The sequence below is a fragment of the Carassius carassius genome, chromosome 29, assembly GCF_963082965.1.
Source record: "Carassius carassius chromosome 29, fCarCar2.1, whole genome shotgun sequence".
Taxonomy (NCBI): Eukaryota; Metazoa; Chordata; class Actinopteri; order Cypriniformes; family Cyprinidae; genus Carassius; species Carassius carassius.
This window is the reverse complement of record NC_081783.1, coordinates 3,749,140-3,775,227: the sequence shown is the minus strand read 5'-3', so window position 1 is coordinate 3,775,227 and position 26,088 is coordinate 3,749,140. Positions and strand designations below refer to the sequence as shown.

Genomic DNA, 26,088 nt, shown 5'->3' with positions numbered 1-26,088 from the left:
TTTCCCCCTTTTAAATTTTCCCTTCTAAAAAAATTCTACTTTGCATCAAATTTAGCTTCGAATATTCACAATAAAGAAATGCCATGCAACTGTAATTATAAATTAATTTGCGATCCATGCTCCTGAATTTGGGAACGAAAGCACCTCTCACTCAGTTCTTTCCATGTATGAGACAAATAATTGAGACAAACACTACTAAACTCGGATTTAGTCTGGTTAATGGTAATAAAATATTTTTATAATTGTGATTAATTAATCATCACCACATAAAACCCCTACAGTTCCTGCATTAACTCTGAAACCCTGGAGTAACGCAATGTAAAAAAAGTAATCTAAAAGTAATCCAAAAGTAGTCCGAGTGCATTACCTAGAATTAGTAATCTAGATTATATTACGAACCACAACCCTCATCATGTAACTTGTAATCAGTAACTGGCTAGTGGCTACAATTTAGTTATAAAATAAATTAAATAAATTAATTTATGCATTTAGCAGACGCTTTTATCCAACGCAATTTACAGTGCATTCAGGCTATCAATTTTTACCTATCATGTGTTCCGGGGAATTGAACCCTCAACCATGTGCTTCATAATTATCCAAAGTACAATACAAAGTTGACCAGGTGAACAAACATTATTCAAAAAAGCCTGACTAGAATAATCTGACTGACCAATAGGAATCAAGTATTCCAAAGAGTGGCGTTATAAGCAACAACAGAAGACTGCAGTACTTTGCAGCACACTTCAGTCCAGTGCCAAGTCCACTCGTCACCTCTGGCTCTATTAAACACTCCAGCACACTGAGCTGCACTAGAATTCAGGCTGCACCAAACCAAATCATCCTCACTCTGCACCTTTAACATCCCAGCCAGATGAGTGACAGTGGTTTACTTATCTGCTCGTGCTTATTTGCCTTATTTGCATAGACAATCTCCCCTCGTATGAACAGCAGCTGCAGAGCGTTCAGAGTTCCCCGCGTGCTCCACCCAGCATCACAATCAGCCCTAACGAGGTGATTACTCTCCATCAATAGGCTGCTCACTAATACGCTCTTGTCATTGTTAGGCAAAGCAAAGACATCTGCAGTCCAGAGGTCGCATTGCTTCACACAGTTATTAACACAGCTCTGCCAGGACATGCAGTCTGGTACAGTCCCACGCGCTGAAGCAATAAACTGGACAGGTTCCAGCAAATAATCTAATATAAGTCAAACAGCATAAATGTACATTTTATTAAAGAATGAGAGCTAAATTACAGTCTGTTTATGCAAATGAACTTGTTCCTGAGCAATACATTTTTAAGATTAAACACTGGGAAGTAAGCTTGCTTTTTCATTTGAACCCTAAAGGTTCTGCATGCAAGAATAATAAATTATATTTGCATTTTTAATTCAGATTTGGCTTTGTTCACTGACTGATGCATTTTGCACACAAAACCGGAACATTGGTTAAATTTGTAGAAGCACACGACTCCTATTGCTGTCATTTCTTTATGTGCTACTATGCAGTTATTTAGAATTATTTATTTTTTGTTCTAGCATAATTCGCTCTGATTGGCTTTTTCATTTTGAGGTAAAACCTGATTAGCTGACTTCTAGGAGTTAGAGCACCCAGGGTTTATTTTCCAGTCACACTAAGGCACCATACAAATAATATACATACTTTGCTTCTATATAGTAAGTTAAAATCAATAGGTGAAAAAAGTAATAATTTTGAATTCACATAAAACAGAAGAATAAACTACTCCAATGACCTTTTGCTCCCAGAAAGAAACTGAAGTGCACATCCAATAAAGTGTAACAGTGTCCATACAATTTTTCAGTGGCTTTGGTTTCTGGAATTTCTTTCACATCCATTTTTTATATAAGGATTAAAAAAATTAAACAAAAACAGAGTTATAAGCCATGAATCAACAAACTAGCTACAAAGAGAAACACTTGATTTGAAGTAAAACTACATTTGAAAATCAGACAAAAAGACAATGAGGGAAAGAACTACAATCCCATGAGTCACTGTGAACAATTTAGTTAAAAACAATGGATGCATATAAATAGATTTTTACAAATTGATTTTAAGATGTTGGTTATGTATGTATGCATGTAAAATATGCATGTACAAAAATATTTAAGCATTTCAAATTTACCAACTTACGATAGAGTTTGATTTTTGACATGATTTGCTTGTTTAGCTATTCTCTATTTGGTGAAATTATCACAAATAATTTAATATAATTTATAATTTTTTTTTTTTTACCAGAAATTCCATGGTCGAACATTATTATTTAAAAAACTTGTTGAAATAATGCAGGCTGATGGCTTCAACAGAAGCATATACCATTGATTAACAACCTCTTCGTTCACAGTAGGTCTGTCTACGATGGTTTACAAGTTATGGTTAAAATCAATTCCCCTATAGAGAAAATGAATGGGATTTTTACATCTGGAACCCAACTATTGCACTCTACGGACATTTTACTATCCCATGGGGCCACAGGAGAGGATTTGTGAAGGGCAGTGAATGTGGTACATCCAGATACACAAATTTTTTTAATGTCTGCAAAGTATTACTTAGGCTGCATTTACACTGCAGGTCTTGATGTCCAAATCAGATTTTCTGACTATATCCGATTTTTTTGACGACCCGTTTACATCATCTTTTAAAAGTGTCCTGTATCCAATTTTTGCATTTACACTATACACTGCTGAAACTACCAAACGTAGACGTTCTGACCCAGAAAAGGAAGTAAAACAGCATGAAATACAATGGATGCAGATGCAAATAAAATTATACAGTGTTTTGCTTTCCACAATATTTTGAAAAGTCAACAAAAAAACCAGCAAAACATTGGTCTCGTACCGCGGAGAAAAAAGAGGAGCCCTTGTTGCAGCCTGGGCGAATTTCGCGCCTATAATAAGTCATGTTATCTCAGTTGGTGGTGTCCACCTGAGTTGACGTCACTTTTTTATTGACGTACGACTTGCATTTACTGGGGAATATCCGATTTGTCTGCTTACATGGCACATGCAAATGCACGTATCCGATTTATATCCGATTTATTACCACATATGAATGAGGCCTGAATCCGATCTGAGAACATCGGAATCCATGCGTTTTTTTCTTGCTTGCACGTTCACCTGTCATATCCAATCTGTGCCACATGAGAGGAAAAAATCGGATTTGGGTCACTTGAACCATGCAGTGTAAATGGGGCCTTAATCTACAGCGATTTTGGAAGCAGTCTAAGAGTTTAGGGCACTCAGTAGTAAGCTAGCTAATGCCAGCTAAGCAAGACTAGGGTGAGAGTAATACAGGTAGAGTAAGGTTTACCAATGTGCACTACCTTCCAGGACCCTACACATCTCTGTGCTGTCCGGCAGGGAGACGCCAGCTGCCACATGCAGGAGGAGGAGGAGGTCGATAAGCTCCTGTGGTAATGCCGGGGAGTTGTTTTATTGTGTAGTGCAGGGAGGTGACAGCTCTGGGCTGCAGTGCAGAGAGCAGGCACTGACTGATAGCCCCAGTGAGGCAGAATGAAGGGCTGAACCCCAGCCGTGGATCACTGTGGCCGGGGAGTTTCATTAACCAGGCGCTGATAATGATAAAGCAGCAAACCTACTGCTGTGCTGCGCCTCCTGAAATTAAAACACTACACACTAATATTTAAGCATGCAGTCATGGTCATGTGAGCATTCCCTTTAGCGTCTATCCAAAGCCATGATGTCCAACACAAAATGGAGAAATAGTCTGTCATTATTTTTGTTCTCAAAAGCTTGAAATGTAGTATATAATAATTAAATAGTTGTGATATATACTGCCATTCAATTGCACCCCCCCACCCAATTACCGTATTTTCCGGACTATAAGTCGCACTTTTTTTTCATAGTTTGGCTGGTCCTGCGACTTATAGTCAGGTGCGACTTATTTATCAAAATTAATTTGACATGAACCAAGAGAAATGAACTAAGACAAATGAACCAAGAGAAAACATTACCGTCTACAGCCGCGAGAGGGCGCTCTATGCTGCTCAGTGCTCCTGTAGTCTACACTGAAAACATAGAGCGCCCTCTCGCGGCTGTAGACGGTAATGTTTTCTCTTGGTTCTTGGTTCTAAATAAATGCGACTTATAGTCCAGTGCCACTTATATATGTTTTTTTCCTCGTCATGACATATTTTTGGACTGATGTGACTTATACTCAGGTGCGACTTATAGTCCGAAAAATACGGTAATACTTTTAATAAGCTAGGATGCCTTAAATTAATCAAAAGCCACAGTAAAAAAACAAAACAAATAAATGCTGTTCTTTAAAGCAAAATTTTACTCCCAGAAATATTTAATACAAATAATCAGTTTCCACATTTCTTAATTAATTTTTAAATGGTTATAATATTTCACAATATTACTGTTAAGTATTTTGCCCCAAACCTTTTAACGCTAGTGTATGCGGTTTAGAAATGTATATTTTGTCTGAATATATAGCTATTTTACAATTATGTAAATGGGCATAGATGATTTTTGTCCCCATCAGCAGTGGCTAAATGCACCATGCTAACCATCCAAACACTAGCTGCTTGGGTTGGGCATCTGTTGGATGGGAATCTGTGGCATTTATACCGAACATTTGGATTTGCAGTTTGCACCATTTGCCCTTGTCATGTGAAGGACTGCTGTCAGCGAGGGCTGTGTAGACTGTCTCTGTGGATTTACCTGTATGGGGCTAAGAGAACCAGAGACTAATCTCACTGTACCTATTACAAGCAGCCCAGAGGCAAAGTGAGGATTACAACGGTGCGATTCAGGATTTATTCTGAGCTTTCTCAGCTACTTGAAAGATCTCACCATGCCAACTTACATTAGTCTGTGAATGGAAGGAGCATTGATGTTTCAACTTCTTCTCACATTACTGGTTTCAGTCTTAGCATGCCAAAGTCAGGAGAGAAGATCAAACCGGAACCTCCAAATATGATGACACTCTTATGGAAGAGCACTTTATTAAAACATTATGGCTACATAATACCATTCAAAAGTTTGCGGTCGGCAAGATTTCATTTTAAATAAATAAAAACAAGTACGCATAAACTGATCAAAAGTGACAGTAAATGCATTTATATGTATATGTGTATATGTATATATATGTTACAGAAAATCCTGTTACTTTCTATTTAGCAAGTTTTCAGCATTGATAATAATAAGAAATGTTTCTTGAGCAGTAAATCAGAATGATTTCTGAAGGATCATGTGACACTGAAGATTGGAGTAATGATGCTGAAAATTCAGCTTTGCATCAAAGGAATAAATTACATTTGATAATATATTCAAAAAGAAAACATTTATTTTAAACAGTAATAATATTTCACAATATTACTGTATTTTTTCTTACTCAAAACCTATAAGCGGTAATAAATATTATGTGTATGTATATAAACCCACTATGTGAATAAATTTGCAAATTTGCAAGTTGACAATGTTTTTCTGAAAATAAATAGTACTTTATATATTTTTTTTTTATTAAGGCAAAAAAAAAATTATATATATATATATATATATATATATTTCATATTTATTTACAGCGATATTTATCAAATTCATTAAAAGTGTTAAACATTTAATAAATAGGTTAGGAATAATATTTGTTATAGTTTTTTTCTCTATACTTTTCCGCAGACCCCTAAGCATCCCTCTTAAGGACACTAGTTTGACTAGTACACTAGTAAATCCAGGTTGTGATTTTTATTTTCATCCACAATAATGCACTGTTGAAGGTTTTGAAAGCCTTGAATGTGGCATCATGCTATTTTTTGTCAGACTCTGCTCTTCAATGACCTGATGAAATATTTACTGTATTCTGTACCTCCGAATGTAACCAGGAGAACACTGAAGGTTTGAATCCCTCACAGTGGGTCAGGCCTTATAGATGAAGTGTGTTTGGACTGTAGGGCTCACCTTAAGATGCCTTCTCCTCCTATGGAAGCGCAGCAGCTCCTTGTGTTGGCGTGCAATGAAGTTGACGGCCGCATACTCCAGCAGTGCAGAGAAGACAAAGAGAAGACACACTGCCATCCAAATGTCAATGGCTTTCACATACGAGACCTGCAGCGAGACGAAACCAACAGGATTGGCGACGAGCAAAGAAGAACAACTCTGAATCACTGCCTGGCTGAAAGTTCACTCACTTAGCTCAAGTGCTCAAAACTTTCCAGTTGAGAAAGTCATAAAATATGCCCATTATAAGGAACAATACCTTTCATCTGAAATCCAGAGAGCTAAAAGGACTATTCTACCTAGTCTGAGATAGGGGATCAAAGTGTTAATGAATAAAATATGTCAATTTCAGCAGCTGAGTCTTTATGGAGGTTTTTTCATTTACATTTTTCTGACGCTTTTATCCAAAGCAACTTACAATTGCTATATATGTCAGAGGTCGCACACCTCTGGAGCAACTAGGGGTTAAGTGTCTTGCTCAGGGACACATTGGTGTCTCACAGTGGATTCAAACCCGGGTCTCTCACACCAAAAACATGTGTCTTATCCACTGCGCCAACACCACCTCAGAGTTTTTCAGAGTGTGATCGGCCCGATTGAAGTGCGCGCTGAGAGCTGCTGCTTTGGCCTGGAAAAGAGCTTGGTTGCCGGCCCGACTGCTAGGCTGAGACTCGCTTTATTTGACAAGCCAGTGACCAAAGTGGTTGTGGAGTTTAGGTGGTATTACAGAGTGCACGGTTCACAAAGCATTGTTGGGGGCGCGCTGGGCAGAGACAGCGCTGATGAAATACTCCACTATGATCTTCTCCGCTAATTTCAGATGCTCTTACTGAAATGGTTCTCCTGCCTTAATTGAAACCTTTGGAATTATTTCCACCAATAACACCTACCATTAAAACCTAACAGTCTTTTGAGTCTTAGCCAAAAGACAAAGCTGTGTAGATAAATGTAGCTGGATATAGGGGAGGTACAGAAATACAATGACCCAATTTTGAGATCTATTGGGAATATCCAGATGGGATATGGATGTATCTGTTTGAAAAATGTGCATGCATTAAACAAAATTGTCAGAATTGTAATTAAAACCAGAGTTAAACTTTAAATCCAGAATGCAAAATATTTCAAAATCCCCGGTAGTCCTTTGGACAGGCACTCTTCAGATTGGTATAAGAGTTCCTGTGGCTCAGTGGTAGAGCATTGCATTAGTAGCACAAAAGGTTGTGGGTTTGATTCCCAGGAAACAAATATCCTTGTAAAAAAAATGCATATCCTGAATGCACTGTGTCATTTTGGATAAAAGTGTCTGCTAAATGCATCAAAGTAAATGTTTATCAAAATCAAAGCAAACTAAATTCTGATTCATCACACAGCCCTAGCTCATGCTGAATTTGTTTTTCAAATGCATCACCATGCATAAAAGACATGGCAGAAGATGTGTGATTTAATTTGGACAGTCACAGTCGTTTTTATAGGCAGTCATTGCTGTATTTTTTAACATTATTACAGGATATAAAAGATCATAGTCTCCACAAGTTGCTTGAGTAGAAGATCATCTTAAAGATCGATCACAATATCCCCATCCCTATTGCAACAAGAAGCATGTCTGACTCAAAAACCACCTGCCGAATTTCAAAACTGGGAATAATATGGGAATAATATGATTTACGTATACATTACGTATATGACATACGTATACAATCCTCTATAGTTTCATAAATCCATGCTGGAAGACTTTATGTAAGGCATGACAACCTATTTAAACCTGAACAGTGTGTGTGCCAAATCATGATGCTTGTAAATGATGAAGAACATGTCAAACTACACTACAGCACTATCCTGTCTTATCATAACGCAGCATGAAAGATCTGAAATCCCTGTGTACAATGTACTACAGCAGGATGAAGAAGTGCATTCAAGGTCACAAAGAGAGATTTGGAAATGATGGACACAATTTCTATTTTGTTAGAAAGTAATTAATTCTCAACAGCCACGCCACTCACAGAACCCTTTCAGAATTACATTATGAAATAATTAAATGGCCAATAATAGCAGGTCATTGAATAATCATCAACTCAAACAGCTATCAGTGCAAAGCATTAATGAATAAACAATCAGCTGTACAGCCACATGCTGGCCATCCCAGTGCCGCAGGCTAAATAGGTACTTGATTATTGGATTTTATATTTTTTCAGAGGGATGTCTCTAACAAAATGCCCTTTGGTACTGCATCTTGTACTAAACATTATTTACAACAAATTAAATCCTAGAGTGGAAAGTTTGCAGTAGCCTTATAAAAAAAAAATAACAAAATATGTTTATAAATAATAAAATATATGGCTGTCTCTCGAAACCAAGTTCACTTTGACATCATATTTTGGCATCAAGGTCATGACATAAAACATAACATAAGGACAAAAAAAAAAAATTGTGATCGATTTAAAATGTCTGTATTTTTGTTTTTAAATCTAGATTTTCTGTGCTTGTTTGTACACTGCACAAACTGTGATTTATCTGTTGCACCAAAGCAAAAAGAACAAATAATATTAACATTAAAATGATTAACATGTGCAAGCTAAGCACAGTTTCTATTTATAACGTGTTTAAAGTGTTGCACAATGTAGCCAATCACAGGCATAGCTGTTGATTTCTGGAACACATGGCCAATCAGAGGTGATTAAGATAGAATCCACTCACCGCAGTTCTGAAATTTGCATGGTCATGAATCCTCTAATTTTAACACATAAAGTGTAAACATTGTGAATGATTCATTGTGCATATGTTCCTCGGTTATAACAGCTTTATAAGATTGTGATGAACTGACGTGTGAGCTTTTAGTAAAAATAAAGGGAGCGTTCAAACCATGCACACAGCAGCCCATGCTTGCTTTTCTGTTAAAAATAACAGTGGTGTGTGAATGTTGATGTTACAGCCTAAATAACAAATATTTTATCGGGAACGTTTATGCTGGGCTGTTGTGGAGCTTAGGAGATGTTACAGAACCATTTAATGTAAATTTCTTCGATTGTACTGAACAAAATCTATATAGATTACTTCTATGCAGGCTTTTGTGGGCGGGAGCGGGACAAGATAACATATATCGGGACAGAATCTTGCGGGAGCAGGACTGAAAAATATTTCCCGCACAGGTCTCTAGATTCGTGCTTCTTATTACAAGTGAAGAAGGTTGGCACATGTTGCAAATGCACGTTAAAATGACCCGAACTCAGAGCAGATGCAGAGAAGTTTGTGTGTTGCAGCATTTACTGAAAAACCAGATTCTGCATTGCATATATTTATTTAACTAGCCTTCGTGATTTGATAATTGCACTAAGCCATGTTCAGTTTTATTTCAATTAATAGTGCACCCCTACTTCAGTGTGGGCAGATACAAAGATGCTTGTGACACTGCCACTTTCTAGCACATGTGTGACTGTTGACAACGCTGCTACAAATTGAGTCTTAAAACTCTCTGAGGTTCCAGCATGGTCAGGATGATGTTTATGTAGACTGTGACTGAGTCTAGTACAGCCCATAACACACTGCACTGATACAATCAATAATATGCTTCTAAAAAGGGTGAACACTACACTATCAGGGATTTTTATTGTTGGGATGAGCATGACAGAGACCCAACTGACCTTGGGAAGAGAAGCTCTAGATCCTGAGCTCTGGGTGGTCATGGTCAGCACAGTAGTGATGCCCAAGCCAACACGGGCAGGAGCAGCGTCCATGTTGATCCAGAAGGAAACCCAAGACAAAATGACGATCAGAAGACTGGGAATGTACATCTGGATCAGATAATAGCCCATCTGTCTTTCCAGGTGGAAACGAGCCTCTATGCAGGTGAACTTCCCTGGAAAACAAATAGCATGCAGATTTTATTGTCAAATCATGTTTCATTTGATTCTCTCGAGTTTTGTTATTGCATGTTTGAAACAGGCTTTAAATAGGGCTGGGAAGCAGGAAGTTGGTTCTTTTTCAGAAATGATTCCCAAATACCAGAATCAAATGAGTTTCCCAAACTAAAACACAGATACTGAATCTATAAAGCAAATTAGAGAGCAAGACTAGTAAAGTCCAAATACGGAACAAATGATTTTTATGAGTCGGTTCATTTTAGAGAATTGAGTGCATACTTGGCAACTAGTGCAGTCTGAATCCTAAACAAATGACTCTTGTGAATCGATTATTTTGTGAATCAAATATATACAGCTTACAGACTTGGCCCAGTTTAGACTATTTCTCCCACATGACAGCAAGTAGTTAAATATATGTTATGTGCTTGTCAATAGTACTTTGTAAAAATAAATGAATTAAATGTTTTTACATTCTGAATAAGTATTGCTTGTTAAGCATTTATGCCACATCAACCAACCAACCAACCAATAATTCAAAAGTAGGGGTGTAACGGTACGCAAAAATCACGGTTCGGTACGTACCTTGGTTTTAAAGTCTCAGTTCGGTTTATTTTCGGTACAGTAAGGGAAAGAAATGTAAACATTAAACTGCAGGTTGTTTATTACTATAAACTTTTTTTTAACAATTTGTTTACACTTTTTTAAAACACTTTTTAATAAAAAAAAAAAAAATATATATATTATATATATATATATATACACATACATATATATATATATATATACACAGTATATATATATATATATATATATATATATATATATATAAAAAAAACAAAAAAAGAATAAGAAATAAAATACTGCTGCAAAGTTCTCCACTAAATAAAATACTCTCAGTCTCAAACCAATATCACATAATAAAATATAATGAAAAATATAAATAAATAACTATGATTACAGTGCAGCATTACCAATCCCAGTTTGTAGGCCTGCTCATATTTAAAAAAAATATATATAACTTTTCCAAAGTGTAAAGTGCAGCATCAACAGTTTCAGTTTTTAGACCTGCTCAGATTATGTTATTGCGTTGGACCGATCGGAATTAAGAGCAAAGGTCTGTTTAAATGCCGACGGGAGCTGCGTTTGAATAACAATCGTTTTTTTCCTAGTTGTAGTGATGTTCACACTCCCGTGATGCCTTTTGAAAACTTTAAAATCAGCTGCAGGGCGGGATTTGCGCTGAACGCGGAGTCTTCAGCCACTTAATATGTTCGTGTGGAAACACGAAAATGTACCTATGTTCCGCATACAAAATATTGCATTCGGTCATTCGGTACACACGTGCACCGTACCAAAAGCCCTGTAGCCCTGTAATTTTAGAAGAACTGTTAAAAATGTATTTATTATTACAATTATCTAATCATGCAGCAATAGAACTGAAATGTAGAATGCAAAATATGATAACAATTGCAATGCAATTCCAATTTACAAAAAAAAGTAAGAACCATTTAGAATCTGCTAACCAAGAATCAGAAATGGAACCAGAATTGTCAAAGACCCAAAAAATTGGTCCATTAAGGATCCAGAACTGCTATAAGGAACAGGAACTTTAACCAGAATTGTCAAATCCCTTTCTTAGTTTCGAAGGACCATGATGCTTCCATGTTCCCACACTATAACTAGACAGCTGAGCTGAAAATGTCAAGGCCAAGGTTCATTTAACTTCCAGCATTTACTCAGCTGAACTGGGATTGCCGAGCTTTCGCAGTTGTTATTGAGCTGATGCAGCATAAACCTCTAGATTATTCCCTGACCCTTGGGAATATTATGCATTGACTACACTATTTATATTCATAAATGCAACAAAGACAAAGAAAAATGCTAGTGTAAAAAGCAAACAGAGGTATTGACTCAAACAGAATCTCAAACACAGAGAGCAAACACTATATTTGGACTGCGATCTTTGTTGTTCGTAAACAGCCAAGTGAGAAACAGGAGAGATGCAACTGACCAGCTCTAAAATTAAAAGCACATCAGAATCTATTTCTCCCAAGGGACTTGGAAGATGCAATCGAATGAGGAAGACAAACTGAGAGGAGGCTGGACTGCAGAGCTTAGGCCTGCAAAATGGATTGCCATTAATAAATCTGAAAAAAACGTCATTTTAATTTCCAGTTAATGCTTGACTGGGGAGCAGCAGAGCACATATACAACTGTCCAGAGCCACGACTATGCAGGGAGAGAGAGATAGAGAGAGAGAGAGAGAGAGAGAGAGAGAAAGAGAGAGAGAGACGATCGGGGCATCTTCAGGGTCTTCCATGGACTTTGATGAGCACAAACACCAAGCTGATAGGTGAAGTGCAAAGCAAGCACACCAAAAAAATATGACCTGTTTCTGCGTGAGATGCAGCTCAGACAGGAGTGAGAGAAAGAGAGAGAGAGAGCGAGAGAGAGAGAGAGAGAGAGAGAGAGAGAGAGAGAGAGAGAGAGAGAGAGAGAGAGAGAGAGAGAAAAAATTGTGCAAATATTAAGCTTTATTAAAGTATTGAAGTTTGACTGCGTATTAGTTTGTTCTAAATTACCTCATGGACACATATACAAATACAGACAAGAGGAAAGTGATATCTAGCAGAATAATACTTGATACAAAATAAAAACGATGGGTCTGTATGAGAAGACATTTGTGTAAACATTTTTAAATTTAATTTTTTAACTTTATTGTTTATTAGCAAGAACCACAAATTATTTGAAATCATTTACTTTTTGTAAATACATTTTATTTTTTACATTTAATTTTTAAACTTTCAATTTATGTAGAGGTTTACAATAAGGTCCTATTAATTAACATTGGTAAATGCATTAACTAACATTAGCAAACAATAAGCAATACATTTGTTACCATATTTATGAATCTTTGATAATGTTAGGAATAAAATTACAACTGTTCATTATTTGTTCATGTCAGCCCAGGTCTATTAAATAATATTAACAGATTAACAGTCTATTCAAATGATTTCAAATAATTTATATTTTGTAAGCAAATTTCATTTTAAATTTTAATCAAAACGATTAATTTTAATAGTTTCATTAGGAAGTGCCTATTCAAATTCAAGTTTTTTTCCATACATATTTTTTAAGAAACAAAAACAAAAAGGATGAAAAATAAACAAACATACATACCCAAAAATATCTTTAATGATTTATTTAATATCTCAGGTTGTCTGTAATTGCTTGCTATAAACAGCACAAATTATGTAATTGTTTTGTTCTTGAGTAAATTCAATTTAAAGAGGTCATTTATATTTAAATATTTAAATTTCATTCTGCTTGTGTTTTATGATTGTGCATCAATGCTATAAACATTTGGGATAGTAAAATGTTTTTTTTTTTTTTTCATTTATACATAGTCAATAGGAATGGTAAAATTCAAATCGTTTTACTAAATGCAACAATCTAATAATTCTTCACGTAATTGTAACATAATACAGTAACCTTTTAACCCAAAAGTTCTGTCGCTTCGTAAGCAAATTTTTCATGATTTCAGATAAATTTGATCTACTTTAAAAAATAGCCTAATGTTAACTCAAAATTAAAGAAAGTATATTCAATGAAACTTTATCGAACAAAACAAAAATCACAAAATCTCATTATCCCAATGATAATAATTCAAGAAAATAAGACAATCTGCTCTGACTGTCCCTGCTGTTTTGGCTTGCTTCTATTTTCGATCTGAACTAGTCTGGCCTTTAGCAATTTTCCAGTTTATCTGGAGTGTAACAAATCCTGACAGTCAACACCGGCTGAACAGATGGTATTTAACCCAATCGAAAGTTCACGAAGAAGATTCGAAGCAGAGCTGAGGTCTACAACCTTTGACTGAACCCCCTTGGGTACCAAGTGCTTCATAACAATAGATCCAACAACAGTGATTAGCATTTGTGTCTGGCCACATTTAACTGAACAAAGACCACAGCTTCACATGCAGATGAACCACACTCACCTGTGTTGTAGTGTTTGGTGCAGTAGCGCAGATCCTTCTCTTCCTTCAATATAAACTGAGGTAAAGTCAGTCCATCTGCTACCTGCACGGCTCCCTTCTCGTCCCACTCGAATATAAGATCGTTCATCGTGTAGCCAACTAGTGGAGGAACAATGAAACAATGGATAAGTAAAACAAGAGTAGGGCTGGACGATTATGGCCTAAAATCAAAACCTTGATTAATTGAACATTTTACCTCGATTACGATTAATGAAGAATTATTTTGTTTCGGTTTTGTTTTTTTTGCCCTCATAGTCCACTGACAAGGTTTGTACCGTAAATATGATTGACTATCAGCAGTTATTTTATCTATGTTCTCAACATTTCTTACTAGGGTTGGGTATCGTTTGAATTTTATCGATTCCGATTCTTATCGATTCCTAGTTTCGATTCCAATAAGATAACAAATCAGACAAACATTCAAGTCAAACATTTAGATCTCAAACATTTTTACAAAGCATTCTGTTGCAGCTGAATAACATGAGCAAAAATAAGCAGCCTACAAAACACTGCAAGAGGAATTTTGCCTGTGATTAAAAAAAAATACCATAGCAAAAACAACTAGATTAATATAAATTTCAAATATTAAAGTGTTAAAGACAAGTAATAATATAGGTCAGTCATAAGAAAGGAACAAACAAATCAATAAGCAATATCATAAATAAATACAACTAATCAAAATTTCAGGTACAGAAACTGTAATTAAAAGTTTAAAAACACTGCATAGTTTTCTTTTTATAAATAAAATAAAGATGAATCAATTAAAGTTATTAAATATATTCAGTCAAGATCAGTGAATGATTTTCTTTTGTTCTTTGATTAACATTAATGACAGGCAGCGCGTTTATTAGGCTGTTGTCTCTTTAAGCAAAAATACTGTAGGCTACATGTGTGTTTTCTTTCTCATGTTTACGTTCACTTAAGACAAAAACGGCGGCGTTTATGATGATATACTGATGTAGTTTTCTGTATCGTAGTTTCGACTCGGAACAACCTTTTCTACAGTTAAAATACACAGAACAGTCCGAGAACGTACACAAACCATGAACCCGCAGCGCGACCGCCGACCGCTGCTCTCTGTGCACGCGCTTTTGATGCTTCATATGCGCTGCACACAAACATGCTATAATAAGTTTTGAGATTCTAAGCTACTTTAGTGATAAATCACAGGACAGCGCTGACAACTAGTTTCTGTGTTCCTCTGTGCGCGCGATCTTCATAGCTACTGTTTATATGAGTGTTCGTGCCACAATGCAGCTGCGCGAACATGGTAGCTCGATATAAGAATACACATCCGTTCATCTAATCGCTTGAATGTCCAAACCATAAAACAAATACAACTGACAAAGTTTAGTGAAGATGCAAGGCTCACCGCTCGCGCGCCATCACTATGTGTTGAACCGGCGTTCACCTCCGTGTTTTGCTTTTATGAGAGCAGAGTCATGTGGCTTTTACGTCGGTCAGAGGTTATGAATTTCGGTTTTGATTATTTTTCGATTAATCGTCCAGCCCCAAACAAGAGCTTTATTTGTGCAGGTCTAAAAATAGATTCTGCATCTATTTTAGTGGATCCCCAAACATTGAGAGAAATGATCTAAACACACACACAGATGAGTAGATTACTTACAAACGGTAGTTTGTTACTGATTACAGATTGCATGATGGCTTGGAAACACAGTCTGGGGTTACCCATTTAAGACAATGTGTTCGGACTACTTTTTAGATGACTTATCTAACTTATTATAAATGCCCTCTAAACCTACCATATTGATTAAAAACAAACAAACAAACAAACAAACAAACAAACAAACAAACAAACAAAAACAAAACAAAGTGAAAGACAATATATCCATTTTTTTGGCTGATAGAGAGTTGATAAAAAGCTAATAATAATAATAAAAAACATACAAGTGTACAATATAAAATCATTTTAACATTTGAACTCTAAAAATATTAATATTGTATGTATTTACCTGCATGTCAATGTGACCATTAACCAACATCAGAGAACTGTAAACATGCAAATAATGTGTTGTTAAATGATTGTGATATTAACTTCTTCAGGGATATTTCAAGTAAATATTTTGGCTGTAAAACATTTGGGAATCCCTGCATTATATGAACAAACATTAATTTAATACACATGAAAACATTACATGCCCAAAGTCTTCAAGTTCTTTGCACAGATCTATACATAATCAGTGTTTAGTAACTTGCATAATTATTTGTTTCATACATGGACTAATCACTTAATAGGTGTTTTCCCCCCCTCTAATTCAGATGCATTGGTTTACAAATGTATTTATAGTACATAACACTAGGTGTACATGTACATAACAGTAGATTTTAGAGTAGTATAGTAGATAAAAAAATTTGAAAGAGAAAAAACAAGAATTAGGTAAAATCTATAAATTAGGAATAATTTATGACCATTGTGTGAATATGTAAGCATGTAATCCATAAAATGTTAACTGTAATTTGATTATGAGCATTTTAAAATGTAGAAATTTCTTCAAATATTGTATAACCCCCTCTGTCACCCATTCTAAAATTCTCTCCCCCTCAACAAAAAAACCCCGCCACATCTGTGACTCCTGGTAATCATAATTTTCAAAAAGCTTCAATCAATCAAAGTTTCCCCTATAGAAGCATGCTATAATTTGGCAAATTTGAGAATCAATAGTAAATAACAGAACTGTAAAGGCCGTTGCTGACTTGTGCTCGAAGCGTCTCTCTGCTGACTGCTGAATCTACTTGAAGGCGGCCTTAAATCACTACGCTCTTCATCTGCTGGTGCAAGCCAGTACAACATCCATCACTGCACCACTGAATAAATCCTCTCCATCTGGCTGAAAGGATCAGGGCATACTTACAGCTCTCCAGCTGCATTATACAGGTCTGCACATCCATAGGGAAATTCTTCAGGTCCATGGGGCAGGCCAGAATCAGTGTTATTCTGAGAAACACAACAGAACCGCCGTCAGCAACAAACTCCACCACAGATCAAATTAGACAGCTCTTACTTTCCTCCTTTTCCATTGGTCAAACCGAACAAACTTTAAAGAAAACCTTCACCCAATCAGTATTTTATTTTTAGTATTATTATATAACATTGTGGTATTTAACAAGCTTTATTTTTTAGTTTTCATTTAAACTTTAGTAATTGCATCTATAATTTGTATTAATATTATGAATAATTAGTGACTTTAATACTTAACTCTTCCCTCACCAGTGTTTTTTTTTAAGTTGCCAGCCACCAACAGCATTATCTTCACAAATTGAGAATGGCCTGCTTTTAAATCAACAAACAAACCTGTTTTATTCATCATGCATTAATTTTGTAATCAACACTTGAATGTGGGGGAGTTTTGTAAAAGAAAAAGAAAGAAAAAAAAAGCAAAATTTTGTTAACAAAGAACACAGAAGAGAACCACACTTTTGTTCTGGACCAGATTCAGAACGATGATCAAAACACAGAGTACATTGCTTTCATCAACACCTCCAAAGCTTCACAGCTTCACCTCAACCACTTCCTAAAAAGGTTTGGCAGTTTTGATTTATATGCCGTTTAAGGCTTGATGATCATATTATTTAACATATGCATCTGAGTTCACAGTTTTAATGTTTATGTTTCCTTTCATTTATTGTCAAGATCTGGATTAAATTATCCATTGCTGCTTGCAGTATGCCTATAAAGGTCACACAAACTAACATTTGACCATTTTAACATTAAATAAGCACTTAATCAGAACCTGAGATTATTAAGTTTGTGTGTTGTTGTTAGGACAAAAACTCTGATTAACAAAGAAAATAATACCTTTTATCTGGTTAGGATGCAGTGTAATCTTATTTTTATTTTATTAGAATTCAACTTTACTTCAAATAATGGCAACACTGTTTAATGGTTTTAGGTTTGATTAACAATTTCAGCACTGCAACTATAATTACAACTGTTTTTTACTCATAATTTCCACTTCCACTGCAGTTCTCGAATCAAATATGGTACAAGCCGTTTTGGTTTTATGAGACACCTGGTTATGAGACACTGGAGAACCAATAATGTTGATGTTATTGATGTCCAACCTGGAACATAGATGCCAAATTTGATTTGAGAGCTGCAGAGGAGTGTAGGATTATTAGTGGATATCTTAAACATCATTCTGTTCTTCACTTCAGGTGGCTAAAAATATAGTGCTGAAGTTGTACAGACCATTTCTGTGGTGCCTTTTGTCAGCTTGTAGTCACTAATAACAGCATACAAGACTGGACAAACAAGAAGATATGCAAATAATGAGAGATTTTTCATATTTAGGTGGCTTTACCTTTAAGAAATGCATCCAAACTGTATGAAATCTATGTTTATTAACATCTGTCTCATATGAATCGAACGCTAGATAGAAAAACAGCACAATGCCGAGCTCTGATTTGAAACTCACTCAAGGCTGTAATCACGTCACTATCACAGGATAGTGCTTATTTACCTGCCATGTTCAATTTAACTGTGTGCTGTGGCTGCTGCAATTTAGAGGGAGTTCAAAACTAAGACCAAACTGATCTAAAATGGTTCATTTGATAGTGTCAAGTTAAGAGATGAGGCGTCCCAGTCCACACGGCTATTCACTACATCACGACATCCCCAGTCCTCAGTGATACAACGAGAAGACATTGGAAACATGCTTAGAAGGATACTCCTATCTTTTAAGCTTTAAGCCATTACATTTTCTATTTATAATTCTATAATTTTAAAATCTGCTGCACAATTTAGCAAAAATTCTGTGCATTTTAAACATTTCAACAAGATTCAGAACCATTCCAAAGTTTGGGATTAGCAAGAACTCTCTTATGCTCACCAAGAATGCATTCATTTGATCAATAATACAGTAAAAATTGTAAAATTGTGAAATATTATTACTATTTCAAATACTTGTTTTTTTCTTTGAATACATTGTAAAATGTTATTTATTTTTGTGGTGCAAAGCTGAATTTTCTGCATCATTACTCGTGATCGTAAATGATCAGAAATCATTTTAATGCTCAAGAAGCATTTCTGATTATGAAACCTGTGGATTAATTAATTTAATGCATGCTTGCTGAATATATGTAACAATTTAAAACCAATTAAAATATTAATGTAATGTACTAACATTGTAGCACGTTGTCTTTTACATGAAAAGAGACATGCAAATTGTTACTTTTTATAATTTTATAAAATTTATTAACTAAAATATTTGAATGTTACCTTTTACATTTTTGCTGATTAATAATGATTTTATTTATTTATTTTTTGTTGAAAAGTCTATAATATGTGTTTAATGGCAGGCTCCACTGCGCCAGCTTACACCATTTAGTGTGACAACATGACCCTCTACTAAGCCAAGTTATCCAAAAGGTCAACGTGTGTTTAATGAACTGTATGTCATTTTTTCAAAGGGCACACCGAAATAAACCCACCCTGAGAAATACAGACAGCAGTAAACACTGCTGTGACAACATGCCCCACTCTCTCTAACAAGTGTGCGAACATACCGTATTTAGATTATATATTGTCTGAATTCGATTATATATTGTCCTCTCACCTTATACTGTATAAAACATTCCCGTTTTTGGAGATCCTCAAAAGCTTGTTGTCAGTAGTAACCTCGTGGAAATTGGCTCCCTTTTCATTGGCAAAGAACAGATCAGGTTTCCAAATGGAGTCCAACATGGAGGGATCAAGGTCAAGGGAGTCATCGGGATACTCGCTGTAGGCCAGCCGAGGGTCGTTCCACTGCTGTCTCAGGAAAATGTTCACTCTGTAATCCTGTGGCACACAAAGACAGCCATGTCAACAGATCACAGGTGAAAACGCGAGACCAGCACATTTCATCACCCTCTTTTTTTTTTTTTGTATGTCTTATCTTAGACCAGGTCAATTTGGTGTGGTCTCAGTATATATTTTGCCTGAGATAATTGTTAGCCATGAGATGGCCAGTGCATAAAAGCAGACACTGTAAAGCAGTGGGATTTGGCCCCAACACACTGCTGTAATTGTCCATTCTTCTCCAAAACAGGCATCCAGTTACATCATTTCAGGAAGACCATTAAACTGTCTGGGCACTAATGTACCTTGGGATGATCGGCACGGCACAGAATATAGTGGATGACCTTTGCAATGGCAATCAGCTTCAACATGCAAGGACATTTCAGGGCAATTATCCTAATGTAAGGTGACCGGTTCATCCCAAGAATTGCGAAATATTTTGATGGAGGAGAACCATCTGTCTCAGGTTATTAGATTTGCCTTTCGGAGAGCGCAGCCACCGTAGCACGGGAAAAAAACAAGTCTCATCGATTTTACTTTGTCAATATTTCTCCTTTATGATAAACAGCCCACGGACGTAAAATGAACCCTGCAAAAACAACAAAGCGATACTTCATTACCGGTAGCATTATCTCAGGTGTTCTCTGTTCTCCTAAACAAATGCAAATGATGACATTTAACACCACTTATATATGTATATAGCAAAATTAGTAAAACCTTTAGCTCTTGTCTACCACGATTATCCGACATCCGTTACTAAAACCGAACAGAACGCCCGCAGTCAAACTTACAGCTAGTTTCAGACAGAATGATTTTGCATACAAGCGAGGAGTGGGTGCACATTCATCAGTTTTTTTTCTAATTTGATTTCTCTAGGCTGAGGAGAGTGATTTATGGCAACAACCCACTCATAATGCAATTCAAGCCCAAGGCCAGATCCTATCCTGACGGTGACATATTAGAAAAAGTTTGCACAACTCTAGCACGCCCAACTAACAAATGACGGACGTTGAAATTTGCACGTTCGTGCTTCCTCAAGAAAATGAAAGAGCTGGCGAGCTAATTAAATAGCCACTCGCCTCTCCCATGGGCCACTTGCCTTACAAAAAGTGTAAACAATTAGGACAGTGAAAGGCCGGGGGGAACGGCGGTCTCAGTAGTGGCTGGAGTCGCTCTGATCATTACTGGATGAAACATTGTTCTCGGCTGCCCTATAAGCACTAAAGATTTATCTATACGGGTGGCGTTACCTGCTCCTGCCCCGCCACCTCGCAGTGTGAACATGAGCAACTCGGATCAATTCCGCTGGTTATGGAGAAAAATAAAAGTAGAAAGCACTGCATTTGTTCTGCTTGAGGGACTTCTGCAAGCCGCTGAAGTTTTGGAGCTGCTCTGCTGGTGCCAAACAGGAAATCTTTGCATTACTTATATTTGTGCTCATAAAGGCTTCAGAAGAAGTATGACCTTCACCAGATCAGTGTTTCTAGAAATGCATGGACATTGAAAGCACTTTAAAAATAACATGGCCCAAGACTTACCTATGGGTATGTAATCAATATATAATCAATGGGTTAACATTTTCAATTCACAATTATTCCCAAAGAATGATAATTTATTGGCCTCCACACCATCAGAGGATAATGGTCTGTTTATTATAAGCTTATGCTACAGTTCTGTCATCTGCTGCTTTAAAGGATTGAACTCAATCAATCAATCAATCAATCAATCAATCAAGCTGGTTCTTCAGTTAAAAAAAAAGTGATTTCAACAATATCGTTCCTATGCATCATTATCATTTCAGTTACGCTACAAAAAACAAAAACAAAAATTCATCATTTATTTAAAATACATTTAATCCATGCTAAGCATAGTTCAAATACATTAACATATCATATCACTGACACATCACTTAAGACTTACTGATATAAAATTATAATGACATTTTATTTGGAGCGTTGTTTTATTGCACAATGTAGATTTCTTAATATTATGCCTAAAATGTGTGCTATTGATGAGGACTGTATGATTTTTGAATAATATAATTTTTAATAAATTTTAAATGCAAGATATTTAAAATTATACCTGAAGTATACTTGCAATAGTTCGACTTTAACACAATCAAATATTCATATGTATGCCTTTAGTTGGACCTCAGCACTACTATTGCACCATTTAAGTTCATTAAGCACAAAATTAGTTGTTCCAATTTTGCAGACTTTAAATTTACCAGTTCAGTATAGGAAAAGTACAACTGCAGAGGATTTGTATTAAGCACATAAATGTAAATGTATTTATAGTATGCTTAGCATGATATGTATTTTAGTATTTAGTATTTTTAGTAGAATGTCTAGAGAAGTTATGGGAAGATATTGACAACTCAATTAAAATCTGGATACAAAATATCAAAAACTTTAAAACATTAAAATATTAAAACAGATAAAAAATATTATAAAAAACATAAAGAAGCATATTTAAATGTATGTAATTTTAACAGTTCAACTTCTCAATCACATCAACTTATTCATTTGTACTGACAAAATGAAAAAATGCACAATAGAAGAATATTTCTCATAACTTTGAAGTCAATGTTAGGGTTACATATCATGTGCATCACTTTAATCCATTTACTCACCATTGTTGTTTCAGCAATGGATCCAAAACTGTTAATAAAAATGTTGCATGTTACGTTCACAGGTGGACCTGTGGAAAAAGAAAAACAACAACAAAAAAAACAACAACAAATAAGTACACAGCTACTGAATTAAACAAGTTATCCTTTAAATTTTAAACTTACCAAAACATATTCTTTATTAAGAAGCAACTACCAATTCTAACCAAAACTTACCTGCTTACTGCTAAATATGCACATTGTCATTGGCAAGGTATGTAAATCAGATTTCTAAGATATGCATCATCTCACAAAACAACGATATTGTTAAAATATGGAGTAAAATGATTAATACAGGATGTTGAGGTGAGTCTTCTGTAAAGACAAGGACCAGCAGTTTTAATATAAGGACAGAACAAACCCTCAAAGGCAAGCCATTGCTCCTCCCATTTCTGTTTTAGAAATATTATATGTAAATCTCTTATGCTGGTGCACAAATTAAAACCTGCAGTCATAGAGATGCTGAACAGAAATCATACTTCTGCTGTTCCATCACAGAACAGAAACACAGAAAGGGGGATATTCTGAGTGACAAAAAGACCCTGTCAGGCTTCTCCAGACTTCTGATTTAGTTAGATACAGAGCTGCAGATCAGCATGGAGAAACCCTGAACCCCATTTCTCAGCGTGCTGACATGCCACACGCAGCATCCTAAGGTGCTGAATGAGTAGATTACTGCAAAGAAACATATTGCAATCTGCAAAGTCTGGCTAAATTGATTCTATAAAGGCTGTGATTTCTTCCTGAAGTGTAATCCACAAGAAAACTATTACCTGGAAATAAATCCACCTCACATATGTGATTTGACAACATTTTACAGTGTATAGCATTGTGCCATAAGAAATGTTTTAATTGAGAAATAGTGCTTAGTCAGGGTAGTGGCATATTTACTTTTTGTCAAGAATGAAAATGAGGCTGTGAGGGATAGAAGTACAGTGTGTTCAGTGGATTGTATGGTTGGTTAGAGATTGTTGTTGAAGAAACAAACAAACAAAAAAAAACTTTTTGAAAATTGTGCGTTGTGAAACAATGATCTAAGACAGTGCGTGAAATTGCGTAGACTGTAATCCAACCTTTCATAGCATCATTTTCATCCGAGTTAAATTCAATATGTCGCATAGCCTGACTAAGAGTCATATCTCCCTTATTAGCCATGATTTTATTATAGTTAAAAGTGTAGAAGTCATGTTTTATTTATTTTTTTGCCATCGAGTACAATTTGTATGGCCACAGTTTTACTACAGTTGACATGTTTAATTTGGGGTAACTAGAGTTTAATTACAATAACCATGCTTTTTGGATTTATCTGTAGTAAATCCTTGGTTAATTTTCATAAGGGCTTAATGTTTAAAACAGCTTTGTTTCAAAACCTAGTGAGCAGCTTCATTGCCTACTATCTACAAAAAAAGGCAGCATCCAATACATAATCAAACCAATTTTGTACCAATCCAGGTACCATGTGATTAGCTTTCTTCACAAAGACTCAACTCGCCATTGATTTTGTTAAGCTAACAAACCCAATTTTCTAACAAACAAGTCGTTCAGTAGAATTAAAGGTTTTATGCAATGCAATATGCCAGTTTATTCATTTTTTTTTAGGACTGAACGAAATATAGTAATATTTATAAATAAAAATTGCTTTGTCAGCCATCTTGGATTTACTTTTTCACTCACTGTAGTGCATCCTCCAAAGCCACGCCTCCAAAACACATGACTGCACACAGGCAACAGCATGAGGAGAGACGGCGTTGGTGGAGGATTGAATGCAACAACGCCAGATTACCTCATGTCTCATTCACCGGTGAGAAAACATTACAGTACAAATAACATAATATTACAATAATAACACTACCATTCTCGCCTCTCAGAAATGTACAACAATGACAGTGGTAAAATAGTCCATGTGACATCAGCCACAAAAAGTATTCTCGCAGCTTGGAAAATTACGGTTGAACCCCTGATGTAACAGGGACGATTTTACCAATGTCCTGGACCTGGGAACATTGCAGTTGTGTTGCTGTCTACGGAGGGTCAGAGAGCTCTTTGGATTAAATCAAAATATCTTAATTTGTGTTTTGAAGATGAAGGAACGACATGAGGGTAAGTAATTAATGACAGAATTTGTATTTTTGGGTGAACTTATCTAAACTAAAAAAAAAAAGATTTTATTCTAAATAAAGTGTTTTTAAAGGGCCATGAAACCCCCCATTTCTGCACTGGTTAGTTCTCACCACAGTTTAAAAAAATGCTAAAAAAGTGGGCGTGGTGTGCAGCGGACCGGGGGAGGGGGAAGAGGGAAGACAGACAGCAAACACTGCTTTGCGTTCAGACAGTTTCATTTCGCTACCATTGAGTTAGAAACACAAATAAATGCACAGCCATTTGCACCCTGCATCGAAAACATATTACATTTACATTCAGTCATTTAGCAGACGCTTTTATTCAAAGCAACTCACAAATGAGAGATATATATTATTCTGTGGCGTTTATATAAGTCTTTTGACAGGTTGTGTCACAGAGCTATAAAAACGGTTACACTCACCAAGCGAATGAATCGCGTTTGTGCCGAACTCTTATTACAAAGAAAAAACACTCTTCTGCGATCCATGAATGTTTTTCTGTTAATGTGTGCGATGTCATTTCACAGTCTGATGAGTCTTACATAGCAAATCAACAACACGTGTTGTTGTGAATAATTAAGCGAAGCGTCTTCTCATAGGATAAACACGCAATCTCATGAATAATTGAATAGACACAGACGCTCATCAATGTACTATAGTCCATTGCCACGTCACAAATCGTGACGTCAACACAATGTAGATTTTAAATACAGAAGATGAAAATAGAGCAAAAAAGCTTAAAATTAACCAATTTTCTCCAACAGTTAAAATTAGCGGATGCTAACATTGTCTTCTATGATGTACAACACAAACACCTCTGCTATAATCTTAGAATAAGTAGTCTGGGGTTTCATGACCCTTTAAGAAGAACACTTTTGGTTTTTCCCAAAGAACGTTTTAGTAACCAGTTCTTAAAAGAGACTTTTTCTACTATAAAGATCCTGGAACGGTTCTATGGATGTTAAAGGTTCTTCATGGAACCATAGATTCCAAAAAGAACCTTTATTTTAAAGAGAGCGCCAACTGAACCAGCCTTTGCAGGCAACTAACTAGGTTTGGAACTGGCTCAAATTGTAGCACATTATCGGGAAGTTCCTGTTTGAGCCTCTATACAGTGTCAGGCCCATAGTTTCTTGCTCTTGGCTTATTTCTTCCACTGGGTATTACACCGGCTGTTATCATTTGTCTGTTCGTGGCTTTCCTTGCCGTGTGTGACGCAGCGCAGAGGAAATCTAATGTCCTCACCCCCACTGCAGTTCATTTGTGAGCTCAGCCTCCAATAAGGAGAGAAGAGAGAGAAAGACAGAGCTCGTTAACTGTCAGGAAAGCGTGAGTCATCGCCAAGAATGATCTGCTTTGCCATGTTTTTGCTCTCCTAAGAGCTGCTCACTGCAGAGTGAAGCAATCGCCAGCGAAGGGACGTTCAGGTTATTTATACATTTTTTACTCCGCTGTCTTTCTCAGCGAATCAGACCTTAATTTCTGAGCCGTGCCCCCACCCTTGTCTCATAGAAGTGACGGCAGTTTAAAAGCCTCACACGTTTCACAGCGCTCCCCTTTATTACACAGACACAAATAGGACACGCAAGTCGCAAAGATCAGCCTCGTCTTTCCCAAAGAGAAAG

The 26,088-nt window shown here is 36.1% G+C and overlaps 1 protein-coding gene across 3 annotated transcripts in view; it reads right to left on the bottom strand.

Moving 5' to 3' along the window:
- Positions 1–26,088, bottom strand: part of glra1 (glycine receptor, alpha 1) — a 51,169-nt gene that overhangs the window by 5,223 nt on the left and 19,858 nt on the right. For all 3 annotated transcript variants that reach the window (XM_059515476.1, XM_059515478.1, XM_059515477.1), the window contains 6 exons: positions 22,308–22,375; positions 19,452–19,675; positions 16,749–16,831; positions 13,837–13,974; positions 9,618–9,832; positions 5,941–6,087 (listed from right to left, as the gene is read on the bottom strand). In XM_059515476.1, coding sequence (XP_059371459.1) covers positions 5,941–6,087; positions 9,618–9,832; positions 13,837–13,974; positions 16,749–16,831; positions 19,452–19,675; positions 22,308–22,375 — 875 coding nt within the window. The remainder of the gene's footprint in view (positions 1–5,940; positions 6,088–9,617; positions 9,833–13,836; positions 13,975–16,748; positions 16,832–19,451; positions 19,676–22,307; positions 22,376–26,088) is intronic.